The sequence below is a fragment of the Pholcus phalangioides genome, unplaced genomic scaffold (genome assembly GCF_987345545.1).
Source record: "Pholcus phalangioides strain wild (caught in Gottingen) unplaced genomic scaffold, Ppha-v1.0 ptg000003l_1, whole genome shotgun sequence".
In the NCBI taxonomy this organism is placed as follows: domain Eukaryota; kingdom Metazoa; phylum Arthropoda; class Arachnida; order Araneae; family Pholcidae; genus Pholcus; species Pholcus phalangioides.
Genome location: NW_028301596.1, coordinates 33,066,173 through 33,084,684, shown reverse-complemented (window position 1 = coordinate 33,084,684; position 18,512 = coordinate 33,066,173). Strand labels below are relative to the sequence as shown.

The 18,512-nt window shown below is 39.1% G+C and overlaps 1 protein-coding gene across 2 annotated transcripts; it reads right to left on the bottom strand.

Annotated features, from left to right (window-relative positions):
- Positions 1–5,795: 5,795 nt before the first annotated feature.
- Positions 5,796–15,449, bottom strand: LOC149088438 (uncharacterized). Of its 2 annotated transcripts, none has more exons than XM_089247528.1 (6): positions 15,182–15,449; positions 13,744–13,804; positions 12,620–12,946; positions 11,798–11,857; positions 8,673–8,879; positions 5,796–6,161 (listed from the first exon to the last, which is right to left on the bottom strand). In XM_089247528.1, exons 1-6 carry the CDS (start codon positions 15,257–15,259, stop codon positions 5,953–5,955), a joined length of 942 nt encoding a protein of 313 aa, XP_089103654.1. In that variant the 5' UTR covers positions 15,260–15,449; the 3' UTR covers positions 5,796–5,952. The 2 variants fall into 2 exon arrangements, with proteins under 2 accessions (XP_089103654.1, XP_089103656.1); XM_089247530.1 differs by having other exon boundaries at positions 5,797–6,161; positions 12,620–12,940; positions 15,182–15,325.
- Positions 15,450–18,512: the final 3,063 nt, after the last annotated feature.

Genomic DNA, 18,512 nt, shown 5'->3' with positions numbered 1-18,512 from the left:
AAATTCACTATAGAAGGGCCCGTGAAAAGTATGGTATGGAGGCCCACCAAAGCTCCAGCCTGGAGGCCTTGCTTCAGGATGTGGAAGCCATGGAGAACACACATGGTCTGGGGTCGTAATACCAGAAACAAGACTGTACTCTGATAAGAGAAGGGTACATTTTTGTGTACCCCCCCCCAGTAATTGGTAAAATAAAGGCAAAAAAATAATTCTTATTCTTACTTCTGCAGGGCCTGGAGCACCTACGCCCCAGCTCCTGGTATGGGAACCTTGGAGTAGATATTTTGGCTTTAACGATGTTTAACTCCATATGTTGGAGATTTGAGAGTAATTAAAATATTCAGCATATCTCAACATTGAAACACGAGAAATCTCGTGAGCGGTCGTTTAAGTGTTAAGGTCCCACACGCAGTCCCTATTTGTTTTCAATTGCTTCGAGAGTTGGATAAGAATATGGAATCAGCCAAACTGGGCCGGGCACCGCCCTTCCCCACAAGGTTAGGGCTGACACGGCTCTAGCCCTGGGGATCCGAGATGAGTCTCGTCATTTTTTTTTTTTTTTTCACGCTATAAATTCACTGTAGAGAAGGAGACCATTAAAAAGTCTGGCCAGGGACCCTGCTGCAGGATGTGTATGATATTAAAGTGTACCTATACTTGAAGTGCTGTGATAACCAAGATCGTTATAACCGAGTTTCACTGTATTTATGGCAAATCACATAGCAATTTGATCACTTGATATTATGGCGCGATTAGACAGTAATTTAATCTGTACTCGTAAAAATACATAGTAAAATCGAGAAGTATTTGAAAGCCGCAGTGGATTCATGGCATTCTATAGATGGCTCCAGTCCAAATACGTAACATTTTTGAAGTGGATTAGATGCTATTTCTTCAAGGTCCGTTTGGTATAAATCGATAGATCAAAGCTTTTTCACTGAAGAAATGATTCTGAATTTAAGTGCATATATGCCCCCCCCCCCACTTTCGCTTTACATCAGTAACCAAAATCAATTGTGTGTATCCTTCTTCCTTGGAGGTACAAAAAAAGAGCGCTCGTAGCGTATAGGGGGAAAAAAGAGTGAACCATCCCAACCGAAATAAAAAAGGCCATATAATCTAGCTCCCCCTCCCCTTATGGAATACAAAAACATTCCTCACCTGTAACCTGTACCACAAGGGACAAAAGAATGCTCTGGAAAATCTCAAGGTGACCCCCCCCCCCACTTGTTTGTTTGGGACTACTGCTTTCTACAGCACAGTATTTTGTTCCTCTAAATCCTCGTTTTTAAAAATATACATTCGAGTTAATCTGTACGATAACAACAAATCCCCTTTTTTTACCTATCTATAGTGAGTGTTTAATAATATAAATTGTATTTTTCACACATACCGATAAGCATTGGCGTGCGCAAACGGGGGGGGGGTGGTTCTAATGCCCTCCCCAAGCCGAGATTATAGTGCAGGGAAAAACGTAAACCCCCTCCCTGAGAAGAAAAAAAAATTGAAACCCCCCCCCCTTTTATAAAATTCTGCGTACTCCTATACCGATAAGTACCAAAGCCTCCTAAATACTAGTTCTAGAAGGCTTTGTAAGTACCGTTTACTGATAATAGAGAAGAAAAGTTTATACAGGGTGGCCTGTAAGTGCTAGCACGGCCTTTACCTCATCAACCGTCCGTCGTAGTGGTATGATGCCAGTTTAAAAAATGCTCAACAGGTGTTCACAAATTACCCCGTACCGGTTTTGAGAATGAAAATACAGTGTGCAAGAAAATGAAAAATCTAAATTTTTATACGGTCCCCCCCCGTACTCCAATTAGACTTAACTTCCAATTACATAGACAGTTGTTGCCCGGTCCCTCCCCTAACGCAAAAAAAAATACATGTTTCTAAGTGTAATATTCATAGAGATATTCAAATTCGAAAAAGGAGGAAAAGGAGGAAAAAGAACAGCGTTAAATATGCGGAAAAACTGTTTTACCGAATTTCCGGCCGTGCTAAGCACTTACAGGACACCCTATGTAGTGATTGTGTGTTCACGATCATTGATTAGCGTCTCCAAAATCAGGGGCGTAGCAAGAAATTTCATTCGGGGGGGGGGGACCAAAGTGATTAAAATAGATTTGGCCATCTTTTTCCCTTTTTTCGGTCATTTTTTCACATTCCGGGGCGGACCAGAACCTCAACTCCCCCCCCCCCCCTGCTACTCCCTTGTCCAAGATATTGGTGATGTCTCCGTCCACCCCCCTTGGGACAGAGCAGGGACACTACCTTAAAGGTGACGTGCTCTGTGCGACCGTGCCCTGAGTGACCAAATCCTTCTCCATTATTTACTTGGGCAAATCCTTTCTTTTCTGATATCTTGGTGAATATATAGAATAATCTTTTCGATTAGATATTACTTCCCTGGTAATATAGGTGGAGCTATAGGAATACGTTAGATACCGTTTATACGACCTTCTTGAATATCTCATTTACGGGATTTTCACATTTATGCGACACATAGTGGGGTATTTTACCCCAAAAAATTACTTAATCAGCGGGGTGACTTAATAACGAATAAAATTTTTTACAAATTGTGCTAACCGAACCAAAAAAAAAACTGACGCTATAGGTAGGATGACTTTAAACGTGGTCAACGTTATAGACCTACTGATGTCTCAGTATATAATTTTACTCTCAAAATGTCTCATATCACCCTAAAATACAACGGCTCCCTTTTTTTGAAAACCCTGTTCGTGTACTTATTATCAATTAGATGTTCACGTTTTCGTTTCGATGAACTAAATTAGTTCATACGATTTGAACAGTGCAATAAAATGTAAAAACGAGTGTTTAAATAAACTAAAACAAAAAGATTTTTTGCTTCTCCATCACATACTAAACTAAATGTTACATAATTTCTAGTAGATGAATTTGAGGAGATAAAATAGCAATCAGTTATAACGTCACGACACGAGGGATGGTCCCTTGTTGTGGAAGTGACAAAGCCGCTTGAAAGACTCTTAATGCAGCTTTGGGAAGTGAATAGAAAAGGATTTGGTCGCACAAAGCACGACGATATCTATCTTGGTAGCACAGAGCACTATTTTTCCTTGGTCGCACAGGGCTCGTAACCACTGTAAACGCCGAAAAAGGACAAAGTAGGTGATAATTCAGAAATGGGTAAAAGAGCAGGGCTATCATAACTGCAACAGCGGCACGCAGTGCAATGATTCAAGACCCCACAAAGGGTGACAAATTTAATATTAACTGCCATGCACCAGTCGTCATAAGGATCTGTGCTGCGTAATGTTAATTAAGTACAGGGTGTCACATAAATTCGTAAATAGTTTAAAAATTCATTAAAATTGAAGGAATCGCTTTACAGTGAAACCTTGTTATAACAATACACTGTGGACCAAGAAAAAATATCGTTGTAGAGTGATTATATATATTACATCGAGATTCAGCACTTTAACATTAGAGTACAGACATTTCTAAACAAGACAAGAAAATATCGTTGCAGAGGTATTTATCGGTATATCGAGTATCGTTGCAGCGAGGTTTCACTGTATTTGAATGCGGTCAGGCGAAAAAATTCTCACGAAGGGGAGTTTTTTTTTCAAGTACAGGAAATACAGGAAAAAAATTTAGTTCAAATTCTTTTGTCGATAGAGGGTGCTTCAAGAATGCAAATCACTGGAAATATACACATCGATGTCCAATAGAACGCAAGCGTAATTAATAGCTCATTTCTTAATTTTCCTGTAACTGGTGCTCACATAGTTTTAATTATGATGTCGGCATTAGTGAATCGACTATTTGTAGAGTTGTATAACCAATAGTTCTGGTGCTGAATTGAATAGTTTTCATTTCATTGGAATTGACTTCTCAAGTCAGCTTGCGGACCACAGGTTGAGAAACGACAGAAAAATATTTAGTTTATATTTTTAAAAAAATGTATCTGTGCTGCACTTCCGTACGCAAAATAAAAGGCCACAATGTTTTTGCAGTAAAAAACGTTTCCCTCCCCCCCCACAAAATTCTGTGTGTACGCTACCGGATTCCTGAATGCAGTCCCCGATTACTTCAGGCATGGGGGACCCTCCCCACAAAGCTCAGTTGAACCATGGACGTTTGGTAGCAATTATGTGCCGTTTTCATTTAGGGGTCCCCTAAAATATAGGAGCTCCCGAGAAAATGTCCAAATGACATGCGGAAATGAAACCTTGATTGAGTAATATATATATATATGCACGATATTTTTTTTTTTTTCTCCAACTCCAAAATCCGTATCATTGATGTTTTCGGAACTATGTCTCATGTGACAATTTACACCGCATTTTGCAACATGCTCAGTTCATTGTAAATTGAGTCAGATTCCGCATACCAAAACGGTCTCATCAACGAATTATCTGGAAAGACTTGATAATCTTCATAGCAATGTAAGGTAAACAACGGGAGATACTTGCTCTATATATATATTTTATTGCACAGATAATGCTATCTTACGACAAAACCGGATGTCGGTGAATTTTCCGTTTCGGCCTGGTGGAAATGATTCAAATTGAATCAGCCATAATCAGAATTATTCTGATTTTATGCTCGTTTCACTTTCGAAATTACAATAAATTTCAGCTACTTTAAAAAAAAGGGACGGCTGGTAACCCTATTATGACGTTTTAGACTATTCACCTATAAACATGTGGACAGTCATGAACCCTCGGGAAAACTCAATTTTTCTAGAAAATTTTAACCAGTTATTTTTGTGAGGCCCCTCTTCCCTTGAGGTGCACCCATGCCTTAAGACTGCACTGTATATACATGCATGCCCCCCCCCCCATTTTTTTCCCTTTTCAAGTTTGCGGCATGGCCCCCACAAGGGTGACCGACAGGGCTCCAGCCCTGTGACGATTGCCATCATTTTTGTTTTATCACACTATAAATTAACTTTAGAGAGGGGGCTCTTCACATCAGCCAGCTGTTAAAAACCTGATGTCTTTTTTGCGACCAGGACGTTTGCGACCGAAGAGAAAAACGTAGTGTTTACGACCGAAACCACAGGGGGCAGCTAAGGGACGATGATGGGGATCTAGGTCCCCTCATCTCTTTCCGTTCTCAGGCATTTTCGTGTTGACCTTTGACCATCTGCGAATTTCCCTTTTCAGCAAGAACAGGAAACGAAGATTGAATCACAGTACGTGCAACAGTGCCCAAGTTAAAAATTTTGCATTTCAAATCGGTTTAAAAATTTTCATTCATTCAAAAAAGTGCAAAAGGAAGTTTGCTTTTAAAGAAGGATGGGCTCGAGATAGACATACTAAAAATAAATGTAAAAAACCTATCTTGATTTTTTACTGCAGATTTTACACTTCTCGTGTAATCTATAGAGTTTTCTTCCCGATTTAATTGGATATTTCAAAGATTGACTTTTGATTTTAGTATGTCTATGGATAGCGGAGACATCCTCGAATTTGCTTTCGTGCAGCGCGCTCTATCGACAAATACAGTCGAATCTCGTTTTAACGAAAACTTTTCTACCCAAGTTTACATAGGAACAATGCATAAACCTGGATTTCCATTATAAACAAAATTTCGTTATAACGAAGTGATTTCTGTGGTCTTTTGAAGTTCGAATAGTCGAATCCCGTTATAACGAACTAAATATTTTTTTTGTACAAAAAAAATGAATCCCTCTTCACATGAAGATATTAACCGCATTTAAATATACCAATTCCATAATTCATAAAGATGAAGGGACGCCCTGTAAATTAATATTGAGCAAAAAAAAATCTATGCAAAAGGTGATTATCGTATATAAAGACATTTTATTACGAAAATCCGAGAAATAAAAATTTTACATTCATACAAACAAGTAAAATTTGAACAATTAGCCGAACAATAAACAATTAAAAATGAAAAATTAACACCAAAAACATTTAAAAACTTAAAATGAAGTTCAAGCGCTCAGCACCCGAGGTATTCGGTCGATGATAACAATCGACGCCTCCTTGTCCTCCTACAGATCAGTATTGGCCCGTGTATTGCTGCAGCGATTACTGCGAATATGAGACCGACCCAATTCGTCCAATACGCAAAATTATAGAACACAGGATGGCAGTATTGCCTGGAATTCGAATTATTCGAAGGATCTGTTTGCATGACCAGAGAAATTTCTAGAATAGAAGTCAAGAGCATATATTGTCATTAGTCAAAATTTTTCAATGCATAAATGACCAAATAGTGGTAAAAAACCAGTGTAAGTACAGACGACGACGCTTATTAGGATCTGATAGTGTTATCATTCGGGTATTATCACTTTCGCAAAGAACGGACCAGTATCATAACATTGGAAAAAAAATGCGTTTGTAGTTATAACGGGACTTCGGATAATTTTATCAATTTTATTTAGTTTTGTGCATTCTGAAGGTTTTAGCAAACTTTCCGCCTGTAAGTCATAGTTATCAGTCTGCAAGACTGTTGGAGGCTAGGTTGTTCTCCTTTCTCCCCCTTGTCGACAAGCATTTCCGTACTTAATGTCTTTTAATCCAGTGTTTCTCAAAAGGGCCAGTAAAATGCCTGGAAACAATTTGATGGATCACTTGTGTCCCGTACTACGGGACATTCCTGTAGTTTTTTTTAATACTTTTTATAAAAAACATTTGTCTCATTTTTTAACGATGCTTCATTGAATTTGCAATATTACTGAAGTCGTAATACGTTTTCATATAATTTTTTATAACATGTTAAATACGGTGAAATTATATTAATCTCTCATTTGTCAAGCTTAACGTTTCTTCGCAATTTTTCCAACAATTTTAATTACGATCGGCGATTGTGCCTACTTTTGGCAATGTTTTTGATAATTACGATGGCCAGAGTAATTTACAGATTTATTTTTTAAAATCCCAGTTTACCGTATTCCCCTCCCCCAAGGAGCCATTCAAGTATTGCGTCAGCAAATTTTTTGCCATTTCCGACTCCCTTCCCCGTCAGCAAAATTGTCATCTCTGCCTTCCACCTCTTACGGCTCTGATCCCACCGATATGCGTTAAGTGGGTTTCTGGGGCCCCCCACACATGATCAAAAATAATTTATGCAAAAAATTTTAAATAAAAATTCGAAAGAAAATAGCTTTGTATGTTATTATAATCAACATCCGTTAATTTCAAATGGTATTTGAAGGCTAAGAACTCAATTTCTTTACGAAATTCATTGCGACCTACCATCTAAGCCATTTATGGCAAGCCCTTGCCACGTGAAGCAAATGTGGCCCTGAGGGTTATCTGTCGTGGAATGCCCCCAAACCTAATTTTGTAAAAATGAACTAACCGGCGCATTCACAGATCGCTTAAGTGACCCGCGATAGTTCGAGAGCATTTAAGCGATCCGTGGCACATTTCCAGATCACTTGGATACGCGAAATATTTAGAGATCACTAAAGTGGCTCTGCAGGAGACTTAACAGGAATAATGTTAGTTCAGGTGCCTGCAGACTACGAAAGTTGTTTTTGGCAGACTGAGTAAGATGAAATTAATAGTTCATATTTGTTTTATAAAGGGTGGTCGATGACGTAAGCATGCGTCATACCCTTTCCCCCCACCACCCTTGTGATCAAAAGTCGCAAATCGGAAACCCCTTTTCCCCCATTGATGCTGACTTAATACTTGAATGCATTGGCGTACGCAAAGGGGGTCGGGGGTTCTAAACTTCCCCCCCCCCCCCCCCGAGCCAAGATTAGTGTTATTTTGCAGGAAAAAACGTATCAGTCCCAGAAGGAAAAAATCTGAAAATTCTGCGTACGCCTATGCTTGAATGACCCCTAATGAATTATGGTCATCAGATCATTCAAGTATTTTTGTGAAATACTGTTTATTTTTCTTAACTCCGATTTGTAGCAGCCTTTTATTTCCATACTTTTCAGAAAATTGCATTTAAAGCAACAAATTGTAATTTTCGGCAAAATTGTGCGATATTAAATACGGGATAATTAATTTCCGCATTCTCCCCGATGATGGTATGGTGAACTCAAGTATGAAAGTATTTCATTTGAACCAGTATGATATATTACTAATATCAATCGCAACGGGTGAATAATTTTATCAAATCAGTCTGGACCATCTATGCCATCGTCGTGGATCATAGGTTGAGAAACTGTTTCAGTCCATAGTATTCGCTGTGATTAATGAACGTGTGAAGCTGATTTTGCAATGGCCTTCCTATAGTGAAAGCAAACGTTTTATGACGAAAAAAGCACTTTATCAGTTTTGCGGTTAACTAAATCCAAATCCCCCCCCCCCCCCCCGAGAGACTTAAGAGAATGTATGAAACTTATCTCGGGATTGCCGCTGTGGGGGTTAAATGTACGATATCTCGGGCTCTTAAATCCTCGTCAAACTTCAATCCCGAAATACATCTTAAAACTGCATTGACGAGCCCAAATAGCGTTTTTTCCTAACATGGTCCCCCCCCCCTCCCCGTCAATCAACTGCCTGTAGGCGGAGTCTGCTGCTGTTCAATGTCTGATATCGGATAGTATGGTCACTATTTGCAAATGGCCTTTTTCGGTTGTGAATGATATGCATATTATTCGATCGTCAGAAATCCCTTCCTCCCAAGTCTTGTTGTGATCACTAAGTGGCATAAACTGTAGTTTGAATATGGCGAATTTAAATTTTTGCACGAACCTGTAAGGAGAATGACCACCACTATGAAGAATCCTACGAAACAAGTCACTTCATAGAAGACGTTATGACCTTCTGTTCTGGAATAGAGCCTCTCGTGCAGTAGATCAGTCGCCTTGAAAATTAGGCTTAATGTGCCCGCTACGCCCATCATGAAAATCATTAGCGGCAACTCTGGGGCTACGGGGCATCGTGTCGTAAATATACCACCTGTAACGAGACAATATCATTTGGCTGTGAACTAATTTAACTGTTATAATTAGAATTTATATTAGCCTATATTAGAGAATTTAAAAAAATACACCTTGCTTATAACGTCAGTTAAAACGACCTTTGATGTAACGACACATTTTGCAGTCATTCTTTACAATTAGGATAAAAATAGGACGAACTAATTAAACTGCATGGGACCTAAAAGTCATTTTACACAGTGAGTATTTGCGTTATTTCCTATTGAATGAAAATTCCACCAGGACCAAAGGAAATGCCGTTATAGCCACGTTTATCATTACAAACTGTATCGTTATACACAGGTTACTGTATTTCGTAATTTTGCCCTTGATTCTTATAAGCCTTTTCAAAAGACGCCATTTCAAACGATGCTTACTTTAATTCATAAATCGGGAATGAAGACAATTTGCATAATTTATAAATATGATAATGAGTAAATATGAATATTGTCATGTGCTATGTTAGATTTCTTGTGAAATACATTTTAAAAATCACTGCAGACTTTCTGGGTAGAACTTTGCGAGAAACGCAATGTTAAAATTTGCGAATTCTCCGACAATTGGCCGACAATTTTACAGCGAGAATTGTCGATGCTCCCATATTTATGATCTTTATTCTCTTTCCTGATCAAATATGGTCACCCTAATCATAAAACTGCAACTTCACGCATACCATTTTATTTTGGATCATGCCTTTTATTCTTAAAAGTCTGAAATCAACCTTTGTCGTTATAACCGAAGTGTTACAACGAAGTTCTGGAAATCATCGAATGCCGTTATAACAATTTATTCTTTTTCAACCGAAAAAACTGCCAGGAATTATTTTCTACCTCGAGTGCGAGATATTCCAAAGCCTCCTAAATACTACTACCACCTTTTAGATGCCTATAATATGTCTAGGAGGCTTTGGATATTCAGCTGAAAACATTCTACGTCAGCCAAATGGCTACTTCAGCGAAATTGTGGTCATACAGTGCATTCATTCTCAATCACCGGGTTTTAAGCGGAAACAATGTTTACTTCTGTACAATTAGTTTTTCAACCATTCGTATCAGAATAAGGGTAGATTCGCGTCTACGGACACGAACACAGTATCTGACACTGCAAATATTCTTTAACAGAAACGCCTGGCTTAAAACCCATGAACGTAATCATATCCAAGTCAAGAATGTTTGTTGTGTGACAAGACACTGGGAGTATCTGTAAATCAACCCTTAATCGTATATTTGGCACGAACTCTTACTTTAATGACGCAAGAATCTAGATAGAACCGCTCACAACCCCAGACCGCAAAGCAACTTACGATACCTCAAATGAGGCAGGGTTGCGACCGAAGAAGTTAAAGATTTATAGCAGTGGTTCCTTTGCCCCGCGCTCGCCAGTACCAAATAAAAATTTGACGCAAGGTCTAGTTCATATGCTAATTTATGCCACTACGGTAGTTTAACGCGCACTAGACCTGGAACCTATATAGAGTTGAAAAGAAATTTGAGTTGGAAACCCTGAATACTGGTGTAGGCCTGGGGCATGTGTGGGGCACAGTATTTTTTAAACTATTCTTGTAAGAAGCTTTCGCACCCCAGCTGATGCGAAGATAAATCTAGGAAAGAAAATTCAACTGTCCTTAAGGGGGGGAATCGAACCCACGTCCTCTCACTTGTCGAAAGAGTGCCCTAGGGATTGTTGAAAGGATTTTCGTCGATTTTGTATAGTCTAGGACATTCCATGTAAGAGGACGTGGGTTCGACTCCCAGCAAGGCCCGTTGAATTTTCGTAATATCCGTGTTGGTTATAAGCGAGCTCTCCATGAATTTTGATCAATTTCTTTTTATTAAATGCTTCATGAAAGTTTAGATTTCACTGGAAGAAACTGGTGTACTCTTTCTGCTCATGGGCCTCTGCATCCTGTAGCTGGGTCCCCCCACGTGGTATCTTTGACGAACTAGGCAACAAGAGCTACAGCCATGCCCCACCTGTGCGAATAAACACTGACTGCAAAAGTAAATTGCTAAGATTGGATAAATTTTATCTAGTACATACGCCATGGCCCTTCCTAGAGCAGGGTCCCTTGGCTTTGGGGGAAGGCCAAAAAGATCCCAGCCTCACTTTCACGGGCTGCAAATGTAAATTTATAGCATGGAAAAGCAATTATGGTAATTTTCCCGGACCCCGTCAGTCCCCACGCTTTTAGGGCCACGACATACGCATAATTTGATCACTTGTCGCACCATGGTCATTTTCTGCATACGAGGGCTAATTAGACCGGGACCTACACTATTACCTATTCCGAACGGCAGGCTTGTTTTTTATACTCATCGAAAGGTTGGTGTGCTAACCCCTCGATGGGGACTCTGCGGTAGCACAATTTTTTCTTTGGTCATGTCGCAGTTTCTGCTGCACCCGTGTCAGGAGTTTTCTGACAAGGACGAACCGGGTATGAAACTCGCACCTATAAATATCCTTTGGTATTTTAGGCGAGTACCTTATCGACCTGGGCTACCGCACCCCTACGCATAATTTAACCTTACTTTTGTTTGACCATTGCTCATGCTTTAACGTGTTCGCATCATTTTACAACCGCTTTTGGTCAGAATCATCTTTCACTTCGTGACATTTTATCTGACCATTGCGATGCATCTCGCATTTTTAAATTCTTCAAAGCCATTGGTTTATACGACAAATTAGTTTTTTTACAATTCATGTCATTGTTTTACGTTTGACATGACAAGGATATAGTTTATATATGGACATTTTTTTTGGCGCAGCTTAACTTAGATGGTCCTCTTGCACCAATGGAATGAAAACCTTTTGTTTTACCGTGTTAATTGAATAGCGAGCATTGGGTTTTTATAGATTCAAAGATATACAGACAAACAAAATATTTGGCGTCGAACTTACCCATCACGATCGCTGCGATCGACAACATCAAGGAAACGACATAGAAGAAATACACGGGCTCTAGAAAAATGTCAGAATTAAAAAATTCATTATCATTGTTATAAATTAGCAAAAAAGAATTCTCCCATAACTTTTAAACGGCGAGAAGTAGGCATGGATCTGGGGGTGACGCCCAGGGCTATATAAGTTTCGCACCGGAGTCTGTACAAGCAGACTTCATGCGTGAAGTCGCTGCTCAAACAGATCCGAGTACGTCCGCATTCCTGTTAGTTACGATAGTTTACAATTGCTGTACTACCCACTCCACTGAATTCTTTCCAAATTATCTTTTCCACTGTCGTCATCAGTATCTGTTTAATGATTTGTTTCGTTAAACCATTTACACAAATTTTGCATTCGCTTATGCGAGGCTAGCTGTTCCGACTCAGAGCCACCTCCCGTTGGCTGGCTCTTGGCCACCAGGCTTCGACCACGAGTTAGTGTTCAATACGTGTGATCAGCTAATTCCCTAAGTTGTCGTGGTCTCTAGCTTTAAATAAAATCTTCCACCGGAAGTAAAATTTGATTAACGAACATTTGTATAATTTTCGTAATCTGATCACAATGGTTCTTGGGTCAGCATTTTCTGACAAAAAAACCCTTAAGATTTGAGGGAATTTAAAGTACTCTTCAAAACTAATTTTCGGACTACACTATTCAATACGTCGCCCCCTAGATCCGCACCTGGTGAGAAGCAGTAATGAACTTTCAAATTTTAGAGCCCATTATGTATTTTAAGAATATTAATACGCAACTATTATCGGGTGATTGATAGCAACTTACTTGAATGAGTGATTTGATAGCCCCGTTCAGAAACGGCGAATGGGTCTTCGATATCTGCAGTCTCCATGTTTTCTCTGCTTTGTTGAGTATTCCTCCCAGAACTCGTGGTGTGTACACTGGCCGGTGGCGATGGTGGACACTGATCCTCGTCTCCATGTTGATCAGGTTTCTTTTCCATCGAGGCACTCTTCTCTGCAGTGTCTGTCGATCCTTCGCGCGAGTCGATTACAACTGTACATTCTTGACCGTTGCGAGAGTTGTCAGACATCTGATCAGATTCTGTACAATCTCCGTGGCTTGTTGACACACCAGCACCGGGTTCTATAGCTGACAAAAGTAAAAACGTCAGCTACCTTTATCCAGGGAAATCGCTTGATTTTCAGAAGGCGAGGAACAAGGGGTATAGGGGAAAAGTATGCAATGGAACCCCATGGGCAGAGACACGCATGTCGCCCTCACAGCGTCAATGGTAGAGCCGACTGATCTAATGTATATGCATATACGAGTTATCACCGGGACCCCCCTCCCCCAGACTTACAAGTCTACCTCCACCTACGATTGACAAAAATCAACATTACAAAATAGATAGGCTTGCCAATGCTAAAGAGGCAGGTTATCTCGTTAATGCGGCTTCAAGGGTTAAATAACTACCATAAAGTTAGCATTATTTTTCCACTCGACTGTTTCCAATGTTACCGGCAGTTTGAAAACTTAAAAATAATGGTATATATCTATACATAATTGCATTGCAGTTTAGTATGCGTTGCCTCTCAACGAAGATTCAGACACATCTTCAATTTAGAACTAAAATAAAGTGAAACGTCGCTGCAACGACCCTCGATACAAGGATAATCTCTACAACGCAGGGCCGTAGCGTACCTTCTCGGGGCCAAATTTTCTTGGGGAACACCCTTAAAAAAGGAAATATTATGCAATAATAAAGTTATATTTTTCTGTGAGGCCCCATTCGGATCGGGGCCCCGGTTGTCCCAGCCTAGTTACGGCCCTGCTACAACGATATTCATTAGAGATCCGTAGAGTAGAAATTTCATTGTACATCGTTTTAATCGTAAATATGTGTAGGTGTTTTCTGAATTTAGTAACAATTGCATAGGCCAACTCACCTGATATGAAAGCGGTATCATCCGAGTCTTCTCTGACACTAACGAAGGAGGGAATCGAAGACTGCAAGAGATTTAAAAAAATAATAATCAAGATTCAACATGCTATAATACCGTATTAGCTATCGAGAGCTCTAGAAAAGCTACTCACCGTCTTGACTATGGTCAAATGAAAGCTAGATTTAAAACATTCAAAAAAAAAAAAAAAAAATTATACAGAACTAGGACTTTGCCAGTGCTGTAAAAAGGGCACGAACATAGTGCACGCTGGTTTACGATTCTGCGAATCGGCGCCGTTACGGATTGGTTAAAAACTTGAAATTCGGGTGTTTAATCAATTCGTAACGGCACCAACTCTTGGAATCGGAAACCTGCGTGCACTTCCAAGAGTTGGTGCCGTTACGAATTGATTAAACACCCGAATTTCAAGTTTTTAACCAATCCGTAACGGCGCCGATTCGCAGAATCGTAAACCAGCGTGCACTATGTTCGTACCCTAATGCGGACCCACCCACGATTGGTCGAGGAGGGCCTTAGGATTACCATATCTGATCAACGACGAGCTCAAGTATTTTAGGTCCGGTGAAAAGAAAAACTTTACGACACTCTAAAACGAGTTTAGAGGCACTCTACGAGTTTCCCCAGTAGCCATGATCATCTTGGTGCACCCTAGATTTACATTGGCACCCGAAAATGATTATCAAGTCACTATTTCATGGTCATAATAAAAATAAACTCTCTCAACAATAAAATTTGGATGATAGTGCCTTGCCTGCTGCAAGTGTGACCCCCAGACACTAATGTAAAGGTTGGGGGCTGTCGGGATTAAAGACCAGATTATCTACAAAAGGGCCGTAACTAGATACTCTCAGCAAGGAAATATGCATTACGACTCGCCTTGTACAATTTTGAATGATTTTAAAAATAATTTAGCGCCCGCTCTGGTCCAGAGCAAGGGATACAAGATCCACCTGTATTAGTCTCTTGGCTGGGGCAGTTGCAGAAACGTAGGGGCAGAGGTACGAGCAACGGCACAAGCCAACCAAAAAGGTAGGAAAAATTAATATTTCTGAAAACTGAAATACCGATAGAAAATACTGTTATGCTATATTAACTCGGGAAGAAAATAGTGCAACTCGAAAAGATCGCCCCTGCTTAGAGTAGGGAGCCCTCTGATCATTCACCAGCCCCCCTTCCGGCTCTGGGCTTTGCAGTAGCATTTAAGCACGATTAGCCCACGATTTGACGAAGTAGATCGATCGTTCCAAACCTCCAAATACTATATCATTGAAAACCTAGAAATGCTGGTGCGCCGATATTGCTATCACACTACCAGTCAAGTCTTTAAAAAAGCCAACATAAATGTTAAATTGACTGATCGTGTCTATGCACTACCTCAAAGTCGATGTAAAAAAAAAAAAAAAATCAAGAAATAACTTGCCTTCCTCGGTGGTACCAGTAGGTTTTCGGAATCTGAATCCATCGTAAGGGCACTCTGCTCACTTTCCATGGATGCCATCCGCCGAGCCTGAAATCAGAAACGATCGATGGTTCTCTCTGAAGAACCGATCTTCTGAACGACGGTACATTTTTATAAGGTTTAGTCAGAAATCGATGGCATCGCAAATCCTCAATTTTGAAATATCGGAACGATCGATATTAATCACAATCGAAAATGAACATCTTAATCGGTTGTGAATCGAAGACTCAATTTTTTCGACGCATAATATATATATATATATATATATATATATATATATATATATATATATATATATATTTATTTATTTATTTATTTATTTATTTATTTATTTTATTATTATTTTTTTAATAAGAATTCTTTGAGTGATTTGTGAATCAAGCAAAAACTACAATTTATGCAAAGTTTGCATTTGAGAGCCGGGTGGCCTATTCTCCCGATGTGGTCTACTTTCTCGTATTACGAACTTCCTCATTCAGCGTACCTAACTGCATTTCGCGGCTGTACGGTCGTGTGGGCTTCGTGTTGGATTTTCATCCTGAGAATCCTAGTTCAAACCCCGTTGGCGGCACAGTGGTGGTCTTCTGAAGTTTCTTTGGTAATTGCTATTTTTCAGTGTCATTATCGTTTGTTGAATGTCCCTGTGTTTGGTTAAGTTCTTTGTTTCAAGCAAGTTGTTTTCTTTTGTATTGTTTCTTTTTACATTTGTTGTTTTTGTTAATTTTTATTTTAATTACTTGAAATATGGGTGTATTATGAATTTAGTACTTGTGGTTAATCATGAATATGGTATTATTGTAACTATGAATATTTGAATAAGTGTATTTTGATTGTTGAGTGTAATTAGTATGTGTTACTATGAATGACTCCAAGTAATTAGGTTGCTTTAGGTCATTGTTGCGAAGACCAAGTTATAATAATAGATTGAAACCTCGATACAACGGTACTCTGCGGGTGAAGGAAAAGTATCGTTGTAGAGGAATAATCGTTATACATCGTGAGGTAGTATTGTCATCAGGCGCTGCCAAACGCTGTTAGTACCATCATAAAATGCATTCTTAAGCATTTATTCAGCAGCAAAAAAATTGTAATTGGTAAGTTGATGAATAAAATTCAGTTGATTGTTTCACTCCCGTAAAATAGCTTCCCTCACAGCACTTTTCTGTAGTACACAGAAAGTAGCTTCACGCCAATTTCATTAACATTTTCGGAGGGTGGATAATGCAAAATACCCATATTATTAATCATCCTCGAAAGAACAAAAGCTTTTGAAGAATTTAAAAATATATTGAGGTGATTTCTAGTGAAGTACAAAAAAATTATTGTTGTCAGTTCACCAATCTCCTAAAAAAATATCGTTAAAGAGGTATTCATCGTAGTAAAGGATATCGTTGTAACGAGAAGAGTTGAGCATTTTCGACCATAGATATCAAAGCAATTCCAAACAAGATTCGAAAAAATATCGTCGTAGAGGGATTTTTCATTATATCGAGTATCCTTGTGGCGAGGTTTCACTGTATATTAGGAGAATCGTCTCTCAGGTGAAGTACATTTCTGTTGAAACTTCGTATTATTTTGTTTTTCAACTCGTGATCTTTCTCATTTGTTTCTGTTTCAATATTTTTATTTCTCGTGTGAGATACGGTATTATGATATCAATATTATTGATTCTAAGAGTCGGGAGGTGTGTCATATTGAGTACTTCTTGTAGAGGGTTATGCCACCCTTGTGGAGAAAAAAAGGCATAATATAAAAATTTATTTAATGTTTTCCTAAGTACAATTATGATCCGGTTCCCCTACAGCTCCTTGAAGTAGGCTACTAGGCGGGCTCATCTGCCATTTTTGAGCAAAAATGTAACGTCAGTATAGTCGCTGTTCCCTATCCTGCCATATTTCTTAACAATTAGACGTCACTTGGAGCGGTGATTCCGCTCCTCTTTATAGGCACCTTAAGCCCAGTTCACATGTGCAAATATTGCGGTAGCATTTGGAGTTCCAGCACCCGCTTGACGACTTTTTCCCTTCGTAACGAAAGAAATGTAGAGCAGTCATGGTGAAAATTCTCGAATTTTCTCGAAAATCCTCAATTTCCCATGTGAACGGGGCTTTAGTCTCCCATTTGAAGAACTCTCTTCCCAGAGTCAGTTAAAATCCAAGTAAGTCTCTTCATTAACTTGATTTTTTTTTGACAAAACTGATTATGTAAAACTCTTAAATTATGTTCCTATACAGTAAGTACTACAGTATAAAATTTTAGCCAAGTGACAACGTGTTTACATTACGGCACAAATTGCCTCTCGTTTCCATGTAAAAAACAGTTACATACTTCTTCTTTCAACCTCTGGGTGCACTACTATCCCCGGAATAATTTACTACCGAGTGAGTCAGGGGCGTGCGCAGGATCAATTTTTGAGGGTGGCACAAAAATTTTCTTTCGGAGAAATTTCAAGTAACCACTCTTCGAAAGCATTTAAAATTAACAGAAATTGGTTAATATAGCATATAAAGGGTGGTAAGGTGACGGTGGCTCATCTGCCTCCGTAATGAAGGAGCTTATTTCAAGAACATGATATTTAATTATGAAGTTATTAAAGATATGTACAGGTACATTTATATGAGATTAAAAGAGGGAAGGACGGCGTGGATGTATCTTGTGTGAGGGATGGGATGGAGCTGATCTGGTGTTCTCCCACAGATGGCCCTTCGGACCCTCCAAGGGGGCACCAAGTCACGTGATCATCTTATTATTGCTTCAATATAGAATGTACTGAGATTCTTTTACGTGACTAAAGCGTGCTTGGTAGGAGAGCCAATGTACGAAATATACAGACGAATCCCTCTATAACGAACTCCAAGAGACCGCAAAAATCACTTGGTTATAACGAAATTTCGTTATAAAGGGATTCCAGGTTTTTTTTTTTTTTTTTTTTTTTTTTTTTGCGTTGTTCCTATGTAACCTTATTTTTGGGATTAAAAATTTTTTTGTTAAAACGGGATTATTTTTCACTATAACAGTATTCGTTAAAACAGGATTCGACTGTAATAATAAGAAGAATATTGAGGCTCCATGAGGGTATTTTCTTTCAATATTTCAATTATATGAAACCGAAATAGTTTTTTTTCTAATTTTTGGTGGAGGAGGGGGGGCACTGGTCCCCCCCCCCCCCACCAAAAATTTGAAGAAAAAAAATAATATTTTGGTTTTATATTTCCCTGAGCACACCTCTTGAGTGAGTTGCGGCTCACGTGCACGTGTGTACCATGTCCGTATACAATGCTGTATGTGAGTT